The sequence below is a fragment of the Meleagris gallopavo genome, chromosome 1, assembly GCF_905368555.1.
Source record: "Meleagris gallopavo chromosome 1, MGAL_WU_HG_1.1, whole genome shotgun sequence".
Lineage (NCBI taxonomy): Eukaryota > Metazoa > Chordata > Aves > Galliformes > Phasianidae > Meleagris > Meleagris gallopavo.
Window position 1 is genome coordinate 72,657,818 of NC_139404.1, and position 15,933 is coordinate 72,673,750.

The window sequence follows — 15,933 nt, forward strand, 5'->3', positions numbered from 1 at the left end:
TTGATGTCATTACATACATACCTTTAAAAAAAAAAAAAAGTCATTAGATTCTAATCATACTTGTAATCAGCCCCACATTGTGATCCATATGCAAAGTGTGTAGGCTCATTATGCTTTCCTCTGCAATTTAAACTGCCTATGACAGTACGGAATTTACTTTACTTAACTTTTTTTCTTTCTATGTAAATGAAAAGCTTTAAAAATTGTAAAATACATGCTTTGACTTTTTCCCCTCGTCATAAATGAGTGCTAAAATTGAACAATGCATTCACTGAATTTGTATTCTCTTTAGTGCTGACTAAATCCTTATGAATGGTTTACTTTGCAGTTATACTTACAAATGGCAGAGAAATCATCTGAGTACAAATACTGCTTTAACATCATGTACATCATGATATTTTTTTTTTTTTTTTTTTTTGCAGACAACTACTTATGTGGTTAAATACACCAGTAATGTGAATAGATTCGTAAGAGTACATAGAGAAACAAGTTCTCTTAGGGACTTGCAAATTGCTGTAGTCTAAGGAAAATACTGAAAGCTGTTTTTATAGTGATGATTCATGCAAATTTCTGTTAAAATTTTATTTTTTAGTATTAGGAACAATTTTTTTTTAAAATAGATTCGTAATTAAAAAGCAATAGCAAGCTACTATGTAGTCATGGGGTTAACTTTGAGTATTATGCTTGAGAAAATTGTGTTTCTTTTCGTCTGAATAGGGTGATTGAGGAAGAAAGCTAATAATTTGTTTCAGGATTCAGTTCAGCATTTATTGAAGACAGAGCACTTCCTGTTTGTCCCCCAACTTTTTCTAACTTTATGGTGAAAATTTAAGCTAGACATCAGCTCAATACATCCTATATGCTAAAGCAGATAATACATTAATACGTGATATATTTAATGTTTGTGTTATTTATTTATATACAGGAAGCAAAGATAGTGGAATTGAAGATAAATCCAAGAATATTGAACGTAACCAGTCGAATATTTTACAAGGTGAGTTCCATTCCATTTCCCCTCTCTTCTTACAGCAAATTGTGTTTTATAGATGCGTATTTTTAGCTCTAAACTCAGAACATAAATTATAAACTAAACCTGAGTTGACCTCAATCAAAGGAGAAGGACGTTCTTGTGGCTAAGGCAGAGAACTGGGTGTCAGGACATCTGGTTTCTATTCCCAGCTTTGCTACCACAGTATATGACGTTGGGGCAAATCACTTAACTTCTCTATGCCTAAAATTTGTTTTCAGAATTTGAGGGGAAAAAAGACCATCTCTGAGGATCCTGGAAAAAGGTGAAGTTTAAATACTAGCAAATTATTTTCTTTCAGATACAGTAAAGCATTTTAGAAGGTATTTGATTTTTGATCTTTGAATTTAAGAATTCATTCCTCTAAAAAAGGAAGTAGATTTAGAATATACTGTGATTTTTAGTAAAGAAGGCTGTGGAGGAGCTTGAAGATAAATGCACAGTTGAGAGGAAAGGAGATTAATCCATGTAACCCATTGGTGAATATGAGGGCTTATTAAAATCGCTTTCATGGTTGTTTTAGATCTTGTTAGTGGATTATAAATCCACTCTGGATCCTTAACAGATAAATCCTGGTAAAATCTTGCTGCAGTCTTAGATGATCACTGCTGGGATTACTTCCTCCTTGGCTGTCAGCAGGAAGGACTATATACCCATTCTCCAGATACCCCAATGGAGAGACGGTATCTTGACTTGCCAGTGAAAATAGGTTTAAAGAAAGATGCCTATCTGTTGACTGAAACAGCAGGGCTATCACATACCTGCTTCTCTGTTGACTCCAGTTTAGTCATTTTGCTCTCCAACAGAAGGTAACATGAAGAAACCTGAATTTCACTGCCTCTCACTGCTTCTTTATCTTTGATAAATGAAAACTGATTTGAAAAATTTCCCTTAAGGTGTCTTCTCAAAACCAACTCTGTAACTCATCATCCCATTGCTGCAAATTATTTTAACTTCTAATAACCACTGATACTTTTGCATTCTAGTATGTATCATGTATGTAATATAACCAATTACCCTTTTTCCTAGACCTTTTGTATCCTTTATTTTAACCCATCCATTTTTGGTATCTCCGCCTCCCACATCTGTCTGCAATTCAGTGCTTACATAATATATTTTGAGTATTATACCTCCTCTGTGTTTGTTTTTCTGTTTCATACTATGTTTAGATCATATCCGCCTGTACTGGCACTATTACATCTTACTACACCAGGTGTCTGTGATGCTAGTGAAACATTAAAGCAGAGAATTGAGTGCTGGATGAGTGTAAAACAGCGATACTCAGTGATTTTAGACCAGTTCATTTCTTTTATTTCTCTCCTTATGTATGTGTTCTGATCTATGTTATCTACTTGTATTGGCTTTTTGTCTTGACTGGCTGACTCTACTCCTACATTGCATAATAAGTATGTTTCAGTATAGGTCACTACCATGATACACTGCCTTCTTATTTCATGTTATTCTGCAGGAGAATTCTACATCACTCGCCATTCAAATCTTTCTGAAATTCATGTTGCATTTCATCTTTGTGTGGATGATAATGTAAGATCTGGAAACATAACTGCTCGGGATCCTGCCATCATGGGACTTAGAAACATTCTCAAAGTTTGCTGCACACATGACATTACTACCATTAGTATTCCTCTCTTGCTGGTACATGATATGTCAGAAGTAAGTAAATTTGTTTTCTTTTTGGCTTCTAGAGTGCAATTGTTTGCAATTATTATTTTTTTTAAAGGCACGTTTCGTGCTGTTTGACACAGATGAGGAAGTTTATCCCAGTCTCCTGCCACATTGTTGTAATAGCAGAAGTATCTATTTGGTGACCAGAGGTAAGTAACTGAAGCAGTTGAAAGCATTTTAGTTAGCTGAACTTCTTCATTTTTAATCCCACCCCTTCTTCATCCAGCTCATTGCAAGGCTGCACAAGTATTAACGAGAGAAGTGATGGCACGTGTTTGGCAACACTTATTGCTTAAAAATTGCAAGATATAATGGTTATATCAGATCCCAGTTTTAATTGTCATCTAGGGAATCTTAAAACTAAGTTCTTAGGAACAGCAGAACTAGCAAAGATAGTTTTTTTCAGAATTTTTAATTCTGTATCCCTAAACACCATTCTTTATCACCTCAGCCCTATGCAGCAGTAACCAGATTTCACCTCTGCCCTGATTGGTCACCTCCTTCATGCCTAATCATCTATACCTTCAGTTTCCCTTATTTTCCTTTTGTGTTCCCCCTGTGTACCACCTGAGCAAGAAACAGCATACTGCAAGGCACATTGTTGATAAACATGTGCTTCATATACTGAACTTTTGTATTCTTTCCTCCGTGGGACACTAATTCATAGAACTTCTCTCTCACCTGTTTTTTCACAGTGTGTAAATTATAGTTTAATACCATTGGCAGCTTCCTTTCTCTGGTTCAAAAGATACTGGCAGGAAAGGAAATGGAGGTGGGGACAGAACTAGCAGACAGGCAGTACAGCTACATGCCACACTTCCTTATGTTTAAGGAAGTTTAGAAAAGTTAAGTTTAGAAACTTAAAGGAATGAGAAAAAAAGATAATGGTGCCATTACTGTTATCCTTGTATATGTATAATTATCATTGTTTTGGTTTTTTTTTTTGAATAATCTTACAAATGTTAAGACTGCCATTCCTTCCGTACAAGTACTTGACTCAAAGCAAGAAAAAGGCTCACCTTTGGATTGTTTTCAACAGATGGAATAACTGATTTTTTTTTTTTTAACAAAATTTGAACACATAAAACTCAGATACCTTTTGCAAGATTTGTGAAAGTTCAAGCAATGCAAAAGTTAAAAATATCCAATAGTGAAAATTCTAAAGGATATGCTTCTATATAAATGTTAACTGTTAGTAACATATTATTTCAGAAATATACTTCTGCATCTTTGTATTAGTGTCCTTTTCAGGGGTAGCTGCATGAGTTATTACTAGGACACAATTACTGCATTTCAGAAATGCGTAGACGTTTTTTTTCTTAATCAAGTCACCGTGTGACTCTATTCATCTTTTTCTTTATTTAATCGTTCTACTTTACCTTGCGTTATATGTATGTATTTTAAAATACAGAACACAAGACCATGTGCTCGCTGTGCTTTCACATGGTGTTCAAGTGTTATTGCTGAATGTGTGAAACTGAAGAATTATCTATTTGTGTGATGTTGGATTATTAAAAGGTTCTGGTAAAACACTTTACCTTTGATATTAAACTTTTTAAGTACTTATGGATTAGGCAGAAAGTGGCCTGTATGGTAAAGTATGTGTTAAGCCCAAACTGAACTGAGTGAACTGCGTTAGCAGCATACCCTATTACATTGCTTTCTGGATAACTGACTGAATTTGAAACTCACAAATTTGTGACTTGTTGTTGAGTGAATAACAGGTCTCTGAAGGTTAACGTGAACTTGGTGCCTTCAGCAGCTCCAGTTTTGAATCTACATTTACCACCTACATTAAAAGAAAAAAAAAAAAGTTTTTGTAAAGTGGTTAACCAAGAGCACAACTGTAAAGATATTTGCCACCTTCTCTGTGACAGGCATTCATCATGAGTTTGCTTTGTGTGTTTCCAAAAGGTTTTCTTTTATGGCTGGTTGAGCAGATGAGTAGTGTTTATAACATTGCAGAAATAAGGAGTGTATAACATTTCATTATTGGGACTTCATAAAAAGCTACTCTTTTTTTTTTTTTTTGTAAGAAGAAGATAAGGTTATGATTTCTTTAATTTTTCTTATGTCTAGAATAGCAAGAAATTCAAGATTTTTTTTTTTCCTGGTCTGGTCACTTATTTTAACAAAGGAAGGAAACTGAGTTTAGTATCTGGGGAAGACAAACAAGATCAAATTTAGGACAGCAGAGGTATTAATGACTGATTATTGCAGTGAAATTAATGTAAACCGAATTGAGGAATTAAATGGTTCTAATGACAAGGCTAGAGCTGGCATAGTTCCTTGGTAGTTTCAACATGCAGGCCATTTTATGCTGCCATCAATAATAGAAACACAGAAGAAAACAGCACACGTCAGGGCTCTCAGGCAGCTATCTGTCATGCATCACATATCAGGGGATCAGGGCTAGTCACGAAAGGTAGGTCCTGCTTGACCAACCTGATCTTCTCTGACCTTCACTTTTGGATGTAGTCTACATATAATTCAGTCAAGCCTTTGATACTGTCTCTCACAGCATTCATGTGGAGAAGCTGGCAGCTCATGGCTTAGACAGATATACTCTTCACTGCATAAAAAACTGGTTGGATGGCTGGGTTCAGGAATAGACTTAAATCCAGCTGTCAACAGGTCAGTACTGGGGCCAGTCCTGTTTGATATTTTTATTGATGATCTGGACAAAGGGATTGAGTGCAGCCTTAATAATTCTGCAGATGACACCAAGCTGAGAATGTTAATCTGTCTGAGGTCAGGAATGCCCTACAGGAGGATCTGGATAGAATGGCTCAGTGAGCTGAGGCCCAACTGTATGAGGTTCAACAAGACCAAGTCCTGGATCCTGCCCTTTGGTTACGACAGCCCCATGCAATCCTACAGGCTTGGGGCTGCAAAGCTGCATGCTGGAAAAGCGTCTGGGGTTGCTATTCGTCAGCTGACTGAACATGAGCCAGCAGTATGCCCAGGTGACCAAGAAGGCCAACCTGGCTTGTATCAGAAGTAGTGTTGTCATCAGGACTAGGAAGGTCATTGCCCCTTTACTCACTACTGGTTCAGCATTCAGTTTTGGGGGACCCTCACTACAAGAAGGACCCTGGACCATATCCAAAGAAGGGCAATGAAGCTGTTGAAGCCTCTGGAGCACAAGTCTTACAAGGAGAGACTGAGGGAACAGGGATTGTTCATTCTGGAATAGAAGAGGCTCAGGGAAGACCTCATCATTCTTTACGCTTGCCTGAAAGGAGGCTGTCGTGAGCTGGAGTTCGTTTTCTTCCAGGTAATTTGCAATAGGATGAGACGTAATGGTCTCATGTTACACCGTTGGGTATTTAGAAAAAATTTCTTCTCAGAAAGAGTCGTGAGGTATTGAAACAGGCTGCCCAGAGAGGTGGTGGAGTGGCTTACTAAGTATGGTTGTGATGAATTGACAATTGGACTTAATGACCTTAAAGATCTTTTCTAACTTTAATGATTCTATAAGTTAAGACAAAAGTGTTGGTTTTTTTTTCTTTTTTTATTTGTTTTTAAGTAAAAATAAAAGGCATGTAGGCTGTGTAGCAAGTATTTGTGAACAATAATTTTTACTGTAGAGCGGATTATCGAACCCCTGGGCTGTACACAGCCCTGGACAGCTGGTAATGCAGCCCCACAAGATCATAAACTTTTAACATTACTGTGACTTCTAGTGATATTTTTAATGAGTTGATTCCATTTTTCTTGAGCACAAACTGTGTAGATGACAATGAAATATAGTGAAGAGGAAGGTGCAGTGCAGGGCTAACTCTGCTTCTTGTACCTGCTGCACAGTGTCAATTAAATTTCAGTTTAATTGAGCCAGATGTGTTACACATTACATGCACGTGTGCCACTTGGCAAATAAAGTGCAGTGATTACTAGTAATAGTATTTTGTCCTGGTTTCAGCTGAGAGGGTATGAATAGTACACCAATGTTTTGAGTGTTGCTGATTGACAGAAGCATGTCTGGGACCAGGCCAGGCTGCTTGGTGGAAGAGCTACTACTGAATTAGGCAAGGGTTTATTCCCTAGCATGTGATACCATGCAGAAGGCTATAAAGCTGTGGAGAATTGACCGGGGCCAGCTGCTGCTTGGGGATTAGCTGGATCCATTTGATGGGTAGTAACTAATTTCATTGTGGATTTATAAATATTTCTTTATATATGCATGCATACAGAGAGATATATGTATAACTATCATCACATTTTTGTTCCTATTTTGCTTCTGTTTAGTCTTAGTAAATACTTTTTATCTCAACACAGGAGTTCTATTTTGATCCCCATTCTCTCCTCCCATTTCACTAATGGGAGCAAGGGTGGAGGGGAGTGGAATGAGGGAACAGCTGTGTGTTTAGCTGCCTTCTGTGTTAAACCACAGCTTATGTACATGTGTATGCCTGTGAAGACACATGTTCTTTGTTATTAAGTGATCATGTAAGTTTTCTTATTTAATTATTAAAATTGGGCTTGTATTATTTCATAAAATAATTTACTATGTAAACATGATTACTGGAGAAGAAATATCCAGAATACTTGTGCAGTGCTAACAAACTTTGTAATTTTCAACATCACCAAAAGCTCACAAACATATAATTTGCAGTATGTTTTCAATAAATTGTACGGTTTGTATTTGATGAGTGTTTTTGTAATGATTGCCTAAACAAATAAAAGTCATTTTACTAATTCAGGCATGCTAAAAGCAAGTTTACAGAGGATGTGTGTAATACCTGCATTTATTCACTTTTTCTCAGAAACTATACTAAATTGTATATTAAACAGCAACTTTTTTTATGTGACAGGAGCACAATAAGTTAAATGTTTTATGATAAAATCTAAAAGAGATGAAATTACAAGAAAAAAAACCTAAAAATGTCAAAATATATATTAAAAAAAAATTGTTACTTCTATACATTAACTATATTACATATTTTATATGTGACTTAAGACAATTCCTTAGTTCCTTGTGTCTCAGGCAAGCCAAAAGGTTGGACAACTATGAGACAGATTATCAACGTGTGTATTAACCTTTAATTTTTTACCTCTTACAGTTTCCCACCTTGAAGTGTGTAGCTGCTCATACAGTGTGAAGGTTTTGTGTAGGTGTATTTCAAGTAAACACCTTGCTAATTCACCACATCTGAAAATTAACCAGTGAAAAAGGATCTGAAATATTTGTTCTGCAAGAAGTTTCTGGAATTTAGTGTTTTCATTACTTGGTTATGACATGGCTTTCTGCAGAAACTTAAATGTGCTCATAAATTTAAAAAAGCAGTAATCGCATGGAATGAGTCTGTTGATGCAGCTTTGCAGCATATATTTCTAATCAATGAAGTTGACCTTCTTTATTTTTACCAACAGAAGTAATGTTAATCTGATAAAGATCTTTTCATCTTAAAATGGAGTGGTGTGTGGTCTTTACAGCAAACCAAAAGCCCCAGACATTTTTTTTACTTGCTGGAATGTTATTAATGAAAGCTTATCAAAAGTGATGTTTTTTTTTATGTTTTCCTATCCTTTGTGCTGTACTGTGAATTGGTACTCACTCAATCCTTTGTTTTCACTACTGTTAATTTACATATAGAGAAAAATTCTAACAACATGCCAAAATCACGAGAACGTATTTTTTAAAGATGGATTGGAATTGAATCACTACTGTGTCATTGTCTGTTCTTGTGGCTTGCATACTGTGACGTTCTAGGTTCAACCTATTATTTCCCTGAGTGCCCACAAGATTTAGCATCTATGTTTCTCTGAAATAGTCCAAGGAATAGTGTCATATCCTGCTGCTTCAATCGGTCCTTTTTAGGCTAGGTCCTTTTATTGATTACATAATGTACTTCTGAATTGCCCTTAGAGTAACAGAACCTTTCTTTTGACATTTGTTTTTAACCCAAGCCAAAACAGTGATCAAAACTAGCAGTAAACACCTACATTGCTTGTGACAGAAAGCAAACATAGGCAGCTAAATTGTAACAAAGATCACCTATTTTTTCCGTAAAGATTAGAAATGAAAATAGTGTTGTCTGCATTGTTCTGTCTGATTCATGTGCTAACCTAAATTCATAACCTAGAAGCAACACTTTGTGATGCAAAGGTTTATGTGATTAAGACATATATAGAGAGAGATTTAGTTGGAGAGCACATCTGAACAAATTGATATTATTTATTATGGACATTATTTTATCTGAGAAGTACTTACTGTGACAGCCTTTCTGCCTCTAACTAGGAAAATTCATCTTAATATAATTCATGTTATAGTTTAAATGCATACAACACTCTTTTCCTGTAAATGGTTTCTTAACTTATATAGACTGGTGCACGTAGCCACACATTACAATAATTTATATCAGTGGGGCTTTCATTTCCTATCTTGTTGTTTAACTTGAGGTAAGAAATTGCTGTCTGATTATATCTGAAAGTGACCCATCAGATGAAGATAGCTTTTGTTTGTTTTGAAAAATCACCTTTAGGAGAGGAGGTTTTTACATGAGGTGAGTGGGTATGCCAATAAGCCTAAACCAGAATCATCAGGAATACCTGATAACCATCAGTTACTGCTGTTAAGCGGTCAGGTCAGGAGCCTGTTTTTGGCTACCTGAAGCACAAGTCTGACAGTTACAATTTTCTGATATGCATATTCATTTTCTGATACATATATATATACATTCTGATACATATATATATATACATTCTGATACATATATATATATACATTCTGATACATATATATATATGAACATATACATATATATATATGAACATATACATATATATATATGAACATATACATATATATGAACACATACATATATATACATTCTGATATATATATATATATATATGTGCGTATATGTATATCTATGTATGATATCTATACCACATAAAACACCTGGTTAGAATTCTCTAGAACACCGAATCCTTCTTCATGGAATGTGATACTGCTCGAATACCTGATGGGAAAGTATGCTTTTATGGCAATTTATTATTTTAAAGAATTTCCTTACTGCTGTTGTTGGTTGATCCATTTGCATTGAGCCTTTTCATTATTCATTTAATTTTAGGAAATGACCATTCCATGGTGCTTGAAGAGGGCAGAACTTGTGTTCAAATGTGTCAAAGGTATGTTAGTGAATGCTTCAGCTCACTTCTAGAGTTGAATTTGGTGATAACCAGCCTTAGCTCAAGCTGTATATTTCCCACTGCTCCAAAAAAGTTGTTTCAGTAACTTATTATTTCTTAAAATACTGGTATTTTCTCTTTGAAATTATTAATTTTATTAACTACCATGTTACTCTTGGGCTATTTTAAGTATCAGGAAATAATCTCACACTTAGAATGAAGACTAAAAATATTTTGAAAATATTTTTATGAATCGCACTTAGTGGAAGAAAAACCCCTTGCTGCTTTTGGGCAATCTCTGAAGGAGGGCAGAAACTGACAGTTGTCAATGTATTTTCCAGTGTCTTTTCTATTTTAATTTCCTCAAACAGTGTAAACTCCACACGCTTTTTTTAAAGCTAGTTTATATGCTAACTCATCTCTTTGCTGGAAAGTCATCAGATTTAACATTTATTTTCTGTCTATTCCAATTGTATTATTTCTTACTGCATTCTTGTGTCCCGTGCTTAAATACTTACAGCAAGCAGTCATTTAGAGCATTTAAAGTGTTAGTAGTATAGTATTCTCTCTACTACATATTTAAAGAGCTTTGTGCTGTTGTGACCTTTAGTGATTCACAGTGAAGTATCCATGTAATCACTTTCATTACATGAGTATTTTTCCAGAAATCCTTAATTGTCAGCAATGTATTCCTGTGGACCTTACAGTTCATCAGTTATAGTTAAGAAATGCTAGCATAAAATCAAAATCTTAAGTTGAGTAATAAACACCAAGTTTTTTCTGTGTAAGTTAGTTCAGGCAGTTTTTTTTTCCTGCCAGATGGCCTACGTACTTTTGACACATTTAGGCTTGCACTCATTCATATGGATCTGATCATAACTGATCTAAAGAAAAGAGTTATTTCTAAAATGAAAGCAAGCTATTGGAAGGACACATAGCAATCATGTCTGGAGAAACCTCTCACTTCTGCTAATAAACACTGTTCTGTACTGTAACTGGGTTTTTTCGCTCTTCAAGGGTGTTCCATTTTTCTCAGCAATTCCTCATTAGATTTTCCAGTTAAATAAGGTTTCAAAGTAGACTAGCCAGGTCAGATATGAATGTTACAAATAATGACAATAGTAAAGACAGTTAAAATCCTAACTGTGTATGAAAACTTCCTAACCTCCTCATTGCTAGGTAAGAGTGTAATTAAGAGGGAAGGTTGTATAAGTAATTCATATATTATGAATATTGGATTTTAGGTTTCATGATGGAAATGGCCTCATGGGATGGAGGAATTTCTCGGACTGTACAATTCTTGGTACCACAGGTGGGTTAAACAAGTTTCAGTAGTCCCCTGGATTACGTACAAACAAGAAGTTAAATGTCAGTATACTTAGGCTTTATTTCTTTGCTGTGTCCTGTTTGTTTTTTTCTTTGTTTGTTTGAGTTTAAACTAGTCCAGTGTTGTTTTGATTCCTTGCTTACAAAATAGGAATAAAAGGGTTTTATATTTTGGGGTATCCTTTAGCATATCCTGGGAGTACTAAAAATTCAAACTGGGAAATTTGTCTTTCCAAATAGTGAATATATATAAACTTTGAAAAAGATATTATTTGCTCTTATTTTTTCTGATGAGATGAACATTGCATTATATAATGTTAGGCTTTTGTTAGTCATACTGTTGAGCATCTTGGAAAATTGCGATGAAGAGAGTTCAGTTATACTTCCACAAAGTCATTAGACTAGATGTTTGAAGTGAATTGTAATGAAGATTCCTAAATGATTTAATTTGGAGCTTAAACTCATCTTCAGGAACAGGAATCTTTCCAAGTGTGACCAACACTGAGGTGTTTTTGTTGTTTGTTGCTGGTGGTTTTCTGTGTTTTGTTTTTATTATGAAAAGTGGTGCTGAAAGTTGTCTAAAAAATCAGTGTTTTCTTCGGAAAGAAATAGCATGTATTTGTTCAGAAGTCATAAACTAAGGAACAAGAGGAAGCTCAGAGTAAATGAAGCTGTATATAATTCTGGAATTCAGGGAGCAGGAGTCCTGTATATAGCAAAGACCACTATTCTCATTCTTCTAGACAGAAGTACTTGGAACAAGAAATCTGCTGGGGACAGATATGTCACATAAATACACAAACAATATTTTGGTCAATTTTTTAATTGAATTAAATAGAATTGTAGCATGCATTATGTAAAAAATCTCTTTGGCCTTCTGAAAAATGATACTCTTAAATGTTAAAAATAAAGTTTAGAGAGATTCCGTTCTTCTAAAGGACAGCAAAAAAAAAACAAAGCTTACTGTTTTATCTTTTTTTTTTTTTTCTTCCCCAGACAATTTCTGAGGAATTGTTTTACCAGCTGAGCAACATGCTACCCCAAATCTTCCGAGTATCCTCTACATTAACTCTAACCTCTAAGCACTGAATTTTGTGCAAAAGTAGGATGTATCCTGTTGACAGAAGAAAAGGCTGTGGAGAATCGGTACTGGAATTTCATTTCTCTGAAGCCTGATAATCCTGAATTGATATTCATTGAATTTCAAGAATAATGTTATTAGAATAAAAGATAAACTGCTACCTGTATTTGGATATTAGCATTTCATTTTTACCTCTTTCATTCTTTTTCAGCACGCATTAATATTGAATTCTTCATCTTTTTCTGAAAGACATTAAATGCAGCTAGTCTTATGGAATCTGCAGAAATAATTTTCATAGTTAGGTATTAGGAATAAGAGCTTATGGAAGAAGTGGGATCCTCTTGGCAGAACAGGTGATTCAAGGTGTTTGATTTTAAAAACACATTCTAAATTTTCTCAGTGATAGTTAAAGGAGGAAAAACTGTCAGGTATCTCCTTTGAATAATTTTGATATCATTTGTCAGAGTTGTTTTTTCAAGGTGACCACAAAATAAAGCACATTACTGCTTCATTTCAGCACTTCACCATTATAAAATAAAAGACATGAGAGAACTCTTTAACCTGTTGCATTTTCACAGAATCACAGAAACACCAAGGTTGGAAAAGACCTACAGATCATCCAGTCCAACCAATAGTTCTCACTAAACCTTATCCCTCAACACAAAATCCAAACATTCCTTGAACACCTCCAGGATCGGTGACTCCACCACCTCCCTGGGCAGTCCAGTCCAGTTCCTGACCACTCTTTCAGGAAAGTAGTATTTCCTAACGTCCAGCCTAAATCTCCCCTGGCACAGCTTGAAGCCCTAATTGATTGTAGAGGAAATGGACCTGGGAGTATTGATTGATGCTCAGCTGAACATGAGCCAGCACTGTGCCCAGGTGGCCAAGAAGGCCAATGGTATCTTGATTTGCATCAGGAATGGTATTGCCAGCAGGAACAGGGAAATGATTGTCCCCCTGTACTCAGCTCTGGTGAGGCCACACCTGGATTTCTGTGTCCAGTTTTGGGCCCCTCACTGCAAGAAAGACATTTTGTAAATCACTGGAATTATTAAAAAGTAATCAAATTAATATATCTATAATTTGGCTTTTTTGAAATTATCACTCCTTCCTTATTTTATGGTGTATTTTCTTTATTTATGACAGGATTCAATTTTTACCAAAAAAATAAGCAATCTCATAACCTCCTACATCCCTGCTGAAAAAGCTGCTTTTAACCCATGTTGGGACACTCAAGCTTTTTGACTTGTTTTTGAATGCTAGTGACTGGAAGCAGTTCTTAAATGTAGAGACTAGGCACAGGGAAAACCCTGTCTGAAGCTGGTATTTACAGAGTTCCTAGAGGAGTTAGCATCACAAGAAAGCAGCTGAGGTAGTGAAGGTCTCAGGTAGGTTTCTCAGAAGTCTACAGTTCTGTTCTATAGAAATCAGTGGGAATCCTGGTAGAGCTCACTTTGAATATGTAATCTTTCTATGGATTGTTAGATTCTGCATTTGAAAACTACAAATAAGTTTGAAATTATTTACTTTTGTCAGTGTGACTAATTATCTTACTTAGTTTAATAAATGTGAAGAAAGTAGAATTTTGTTCTAAGGTTACAATTTAGAATCCTTACAGAACTAAGGTAATATAAATCAGTTCATGATATTTATAAATTCACTATGTAAGTAACAAATTCTTAGCTTAGTATTTTTATTGAATCCTTCATGCGGTGCAGAAGTCTCCTGTCTGATACCTATTGCTAAACTATCAAATGCTTTCTTTTGCTGTGCCAGCAACTTCTAAAAAAAAGTCATGCAAGTAATGACCTAATTTGCTTTTCTAGAAAATAAGGATGTATGCTTATTTAGAAGGAGCTTGATTAATCCTATTTGAGCTCATTTTACATTGCTGATTGGAAGCTGAAATCAAACTCCAGTATGAGAAAAGGAAGTGCTCTAACCATGGTTCTGTTTCTGAAAGATTTGCTAGCAGAGTATTCCTTTTTTTTTATCAGTTCTAAGACTTACTCTCTGTTATAAAAGAGGTCTGGGTTATGGAATTGGGTGCTTTTTTTCCGTTTCTCTTCAGTCAATCTATCTACCAACAAACAACCTGTGGAACACCATAAATCCTTTAACAAATCATCTGGCTTATATTGCCGAACTGTTAACAAAAATTGCATCTAGGTTCTCCTTCTATTTTGACAAAATCCCAAGATACGCTACTTAATTTGGTAATTTTTGTTGTAAAAATGCAAGAAATTTCTTAGAAAAAAATTACCTTTTGTGATAAGTTACTGTTTTTAATTTTTTGAAGCTGTATGTTTTCAGTTCTCAGTGGATTATATGTAAAATTCACCCTAATTACCAACTGGTCTTTGATTAAAAAATAAAAAAAAATTAAAAAGCTCTAGTGGTGAGCTTTTGGAAAGGTAAAATGATAGAAGTGCGGGGAAACTATTAGTTATGCTTAAAATTGTATGGAATATTGTTCCTTTTAAACACTGTATTGACCTGCCAAAATTTGTCATAAGAATTCTTGATAAATCTATTATTGCTGCTGTTCCTTTCTGTTCACAAAAAAATAGTGTTAATAGTGATCTTTAGGTCTCATTTGGTATAAAAAAATCAGAATACAGAACTGAGATGACCTAAACTGCCCTTTCTGATTGATCAGTATCCGGCAGCTGTACAGGCCAGTACTACCACAAATGCAATTTAAATAAAGCCTTGTGAGAAATCCTATTTGCACCACAAGAAACTGTTTGATATTAAGAGGAAAACAACTTGATAGGCAAATTTTTTGTTACTGCATGCACATCGACATTCCTTGAAAGAATAACACTACTGAATACCTTAAAAAATGTCTTGAATTGTATTTGTGGCTGGGCTTATATTCAATGAGTTGTTCTTGCTGTGAAGAGAAATAACAGATTTATAGGTACAGTTCTCACCAGAATGATTTTACCCTGTTGTAATTACAGAATTTTCACTGTTAGGAGCTATTAATGCCTAGAGAGATAAGAAATTGGATCTGAGGTCTTTCCTTCTACAGTAGTTCACTCTGTGTAACAGAACATAAGTTAATGAAGCGCAACTGGAATATGTTGTTTCACAACTTTTCCCATTGTATGAGAAATGAGCAAAGCCACAGGGCGCAGTTATGGAGAGAGAGTATAAATTCAAGGAGGAAATTACGGCTAACCCAGGTCTGTTATTTACGTGAGCATTGAGCTGACCGGTTCTTTTGTTCCATGCCCGATTTTTCCCCCGTCAGAGAAAAGTTTAATTTATGCTTGTACAGTATTTTGAGCATTGGTCTTAAATGTCACTAATAGTACTGTTTCTTGTCTGTACTATACCCAAACATACAACGCTGTTGCCTGGAATTCAGGCCAAGTCAGAAATGTAAAGGAATGTCTGTTTTCTTGTATCTTTGTTTCATTGTGGTATCAGGAAGACCATTAGTGTTGTACAAAAATAAACTTGTTATTTCATCCCGCATACTGGATGTGGTAGGTTTCAGTAGCGACCACAAAATTGCAGTCCCATGGGACCACAAAATTAGAAGAATGTATTGTTGAGTGCAATTACAAACAACCTTGTTTCTGCTTATGTAAGCGCGAGGGCTTGACGTTATACTAAAATTATGTTTAAACATGAAATTGTAATCCTACCACAAAGTTCAGAAGTAGGT

The 15,933-nt window shown here is 35.2% G+C and overlaps 1 protein-coding gene across 6 annotated transcripts in view; it reads left to right on the forward strand.

The window, feature by feature from the left end:
• The window catches only part of FERRY3 (FERRY endosomal RAB5 effector complex subunit 3), a 23,662-nt gene extending 11,245 nt beyond the window's left edge, over positions 1–12,417 (forward strand). The window contains exons 10-15 of one of the 6 annotated variants that reach the window (XM_010716383.4): positions 926–994; positions 2,496–2,698; positions 2,766–2,859; positions 9,787–9,844; positions 11,089–11,156; positions 12,167–12,417. In XM_010716383.4, coding sequence (XP_010714685.1) covers positions 926–994; positions 2,496–2,698; positions 2,766–2,859; positions 9,787–9,844; positions 11,089–11,156; positions 12,167–12,177 — 503 coding nt within the window. In that variant the 3' untranslated portion in view covers positions 12,178–12,417. Of the gene's footprint in view, positions 1–925; positions 995–2,495; positions 2,699–2,765; positions 2,860–5,231; positions 5,988–7,773; positions 8,123–9,786; positions 9,845–11,088; positions 11,157–12,166 lie in introns of those variants that run through there. The other 5 variants (XR_014885825.1, XM_003202567.5, XM_085233849.1 and 2 more) reach the window with 5 other exon arrangements.
• The last annotated feature ends 3,516 nt before the right edge of the window (positions 12,418–15,933 follow it).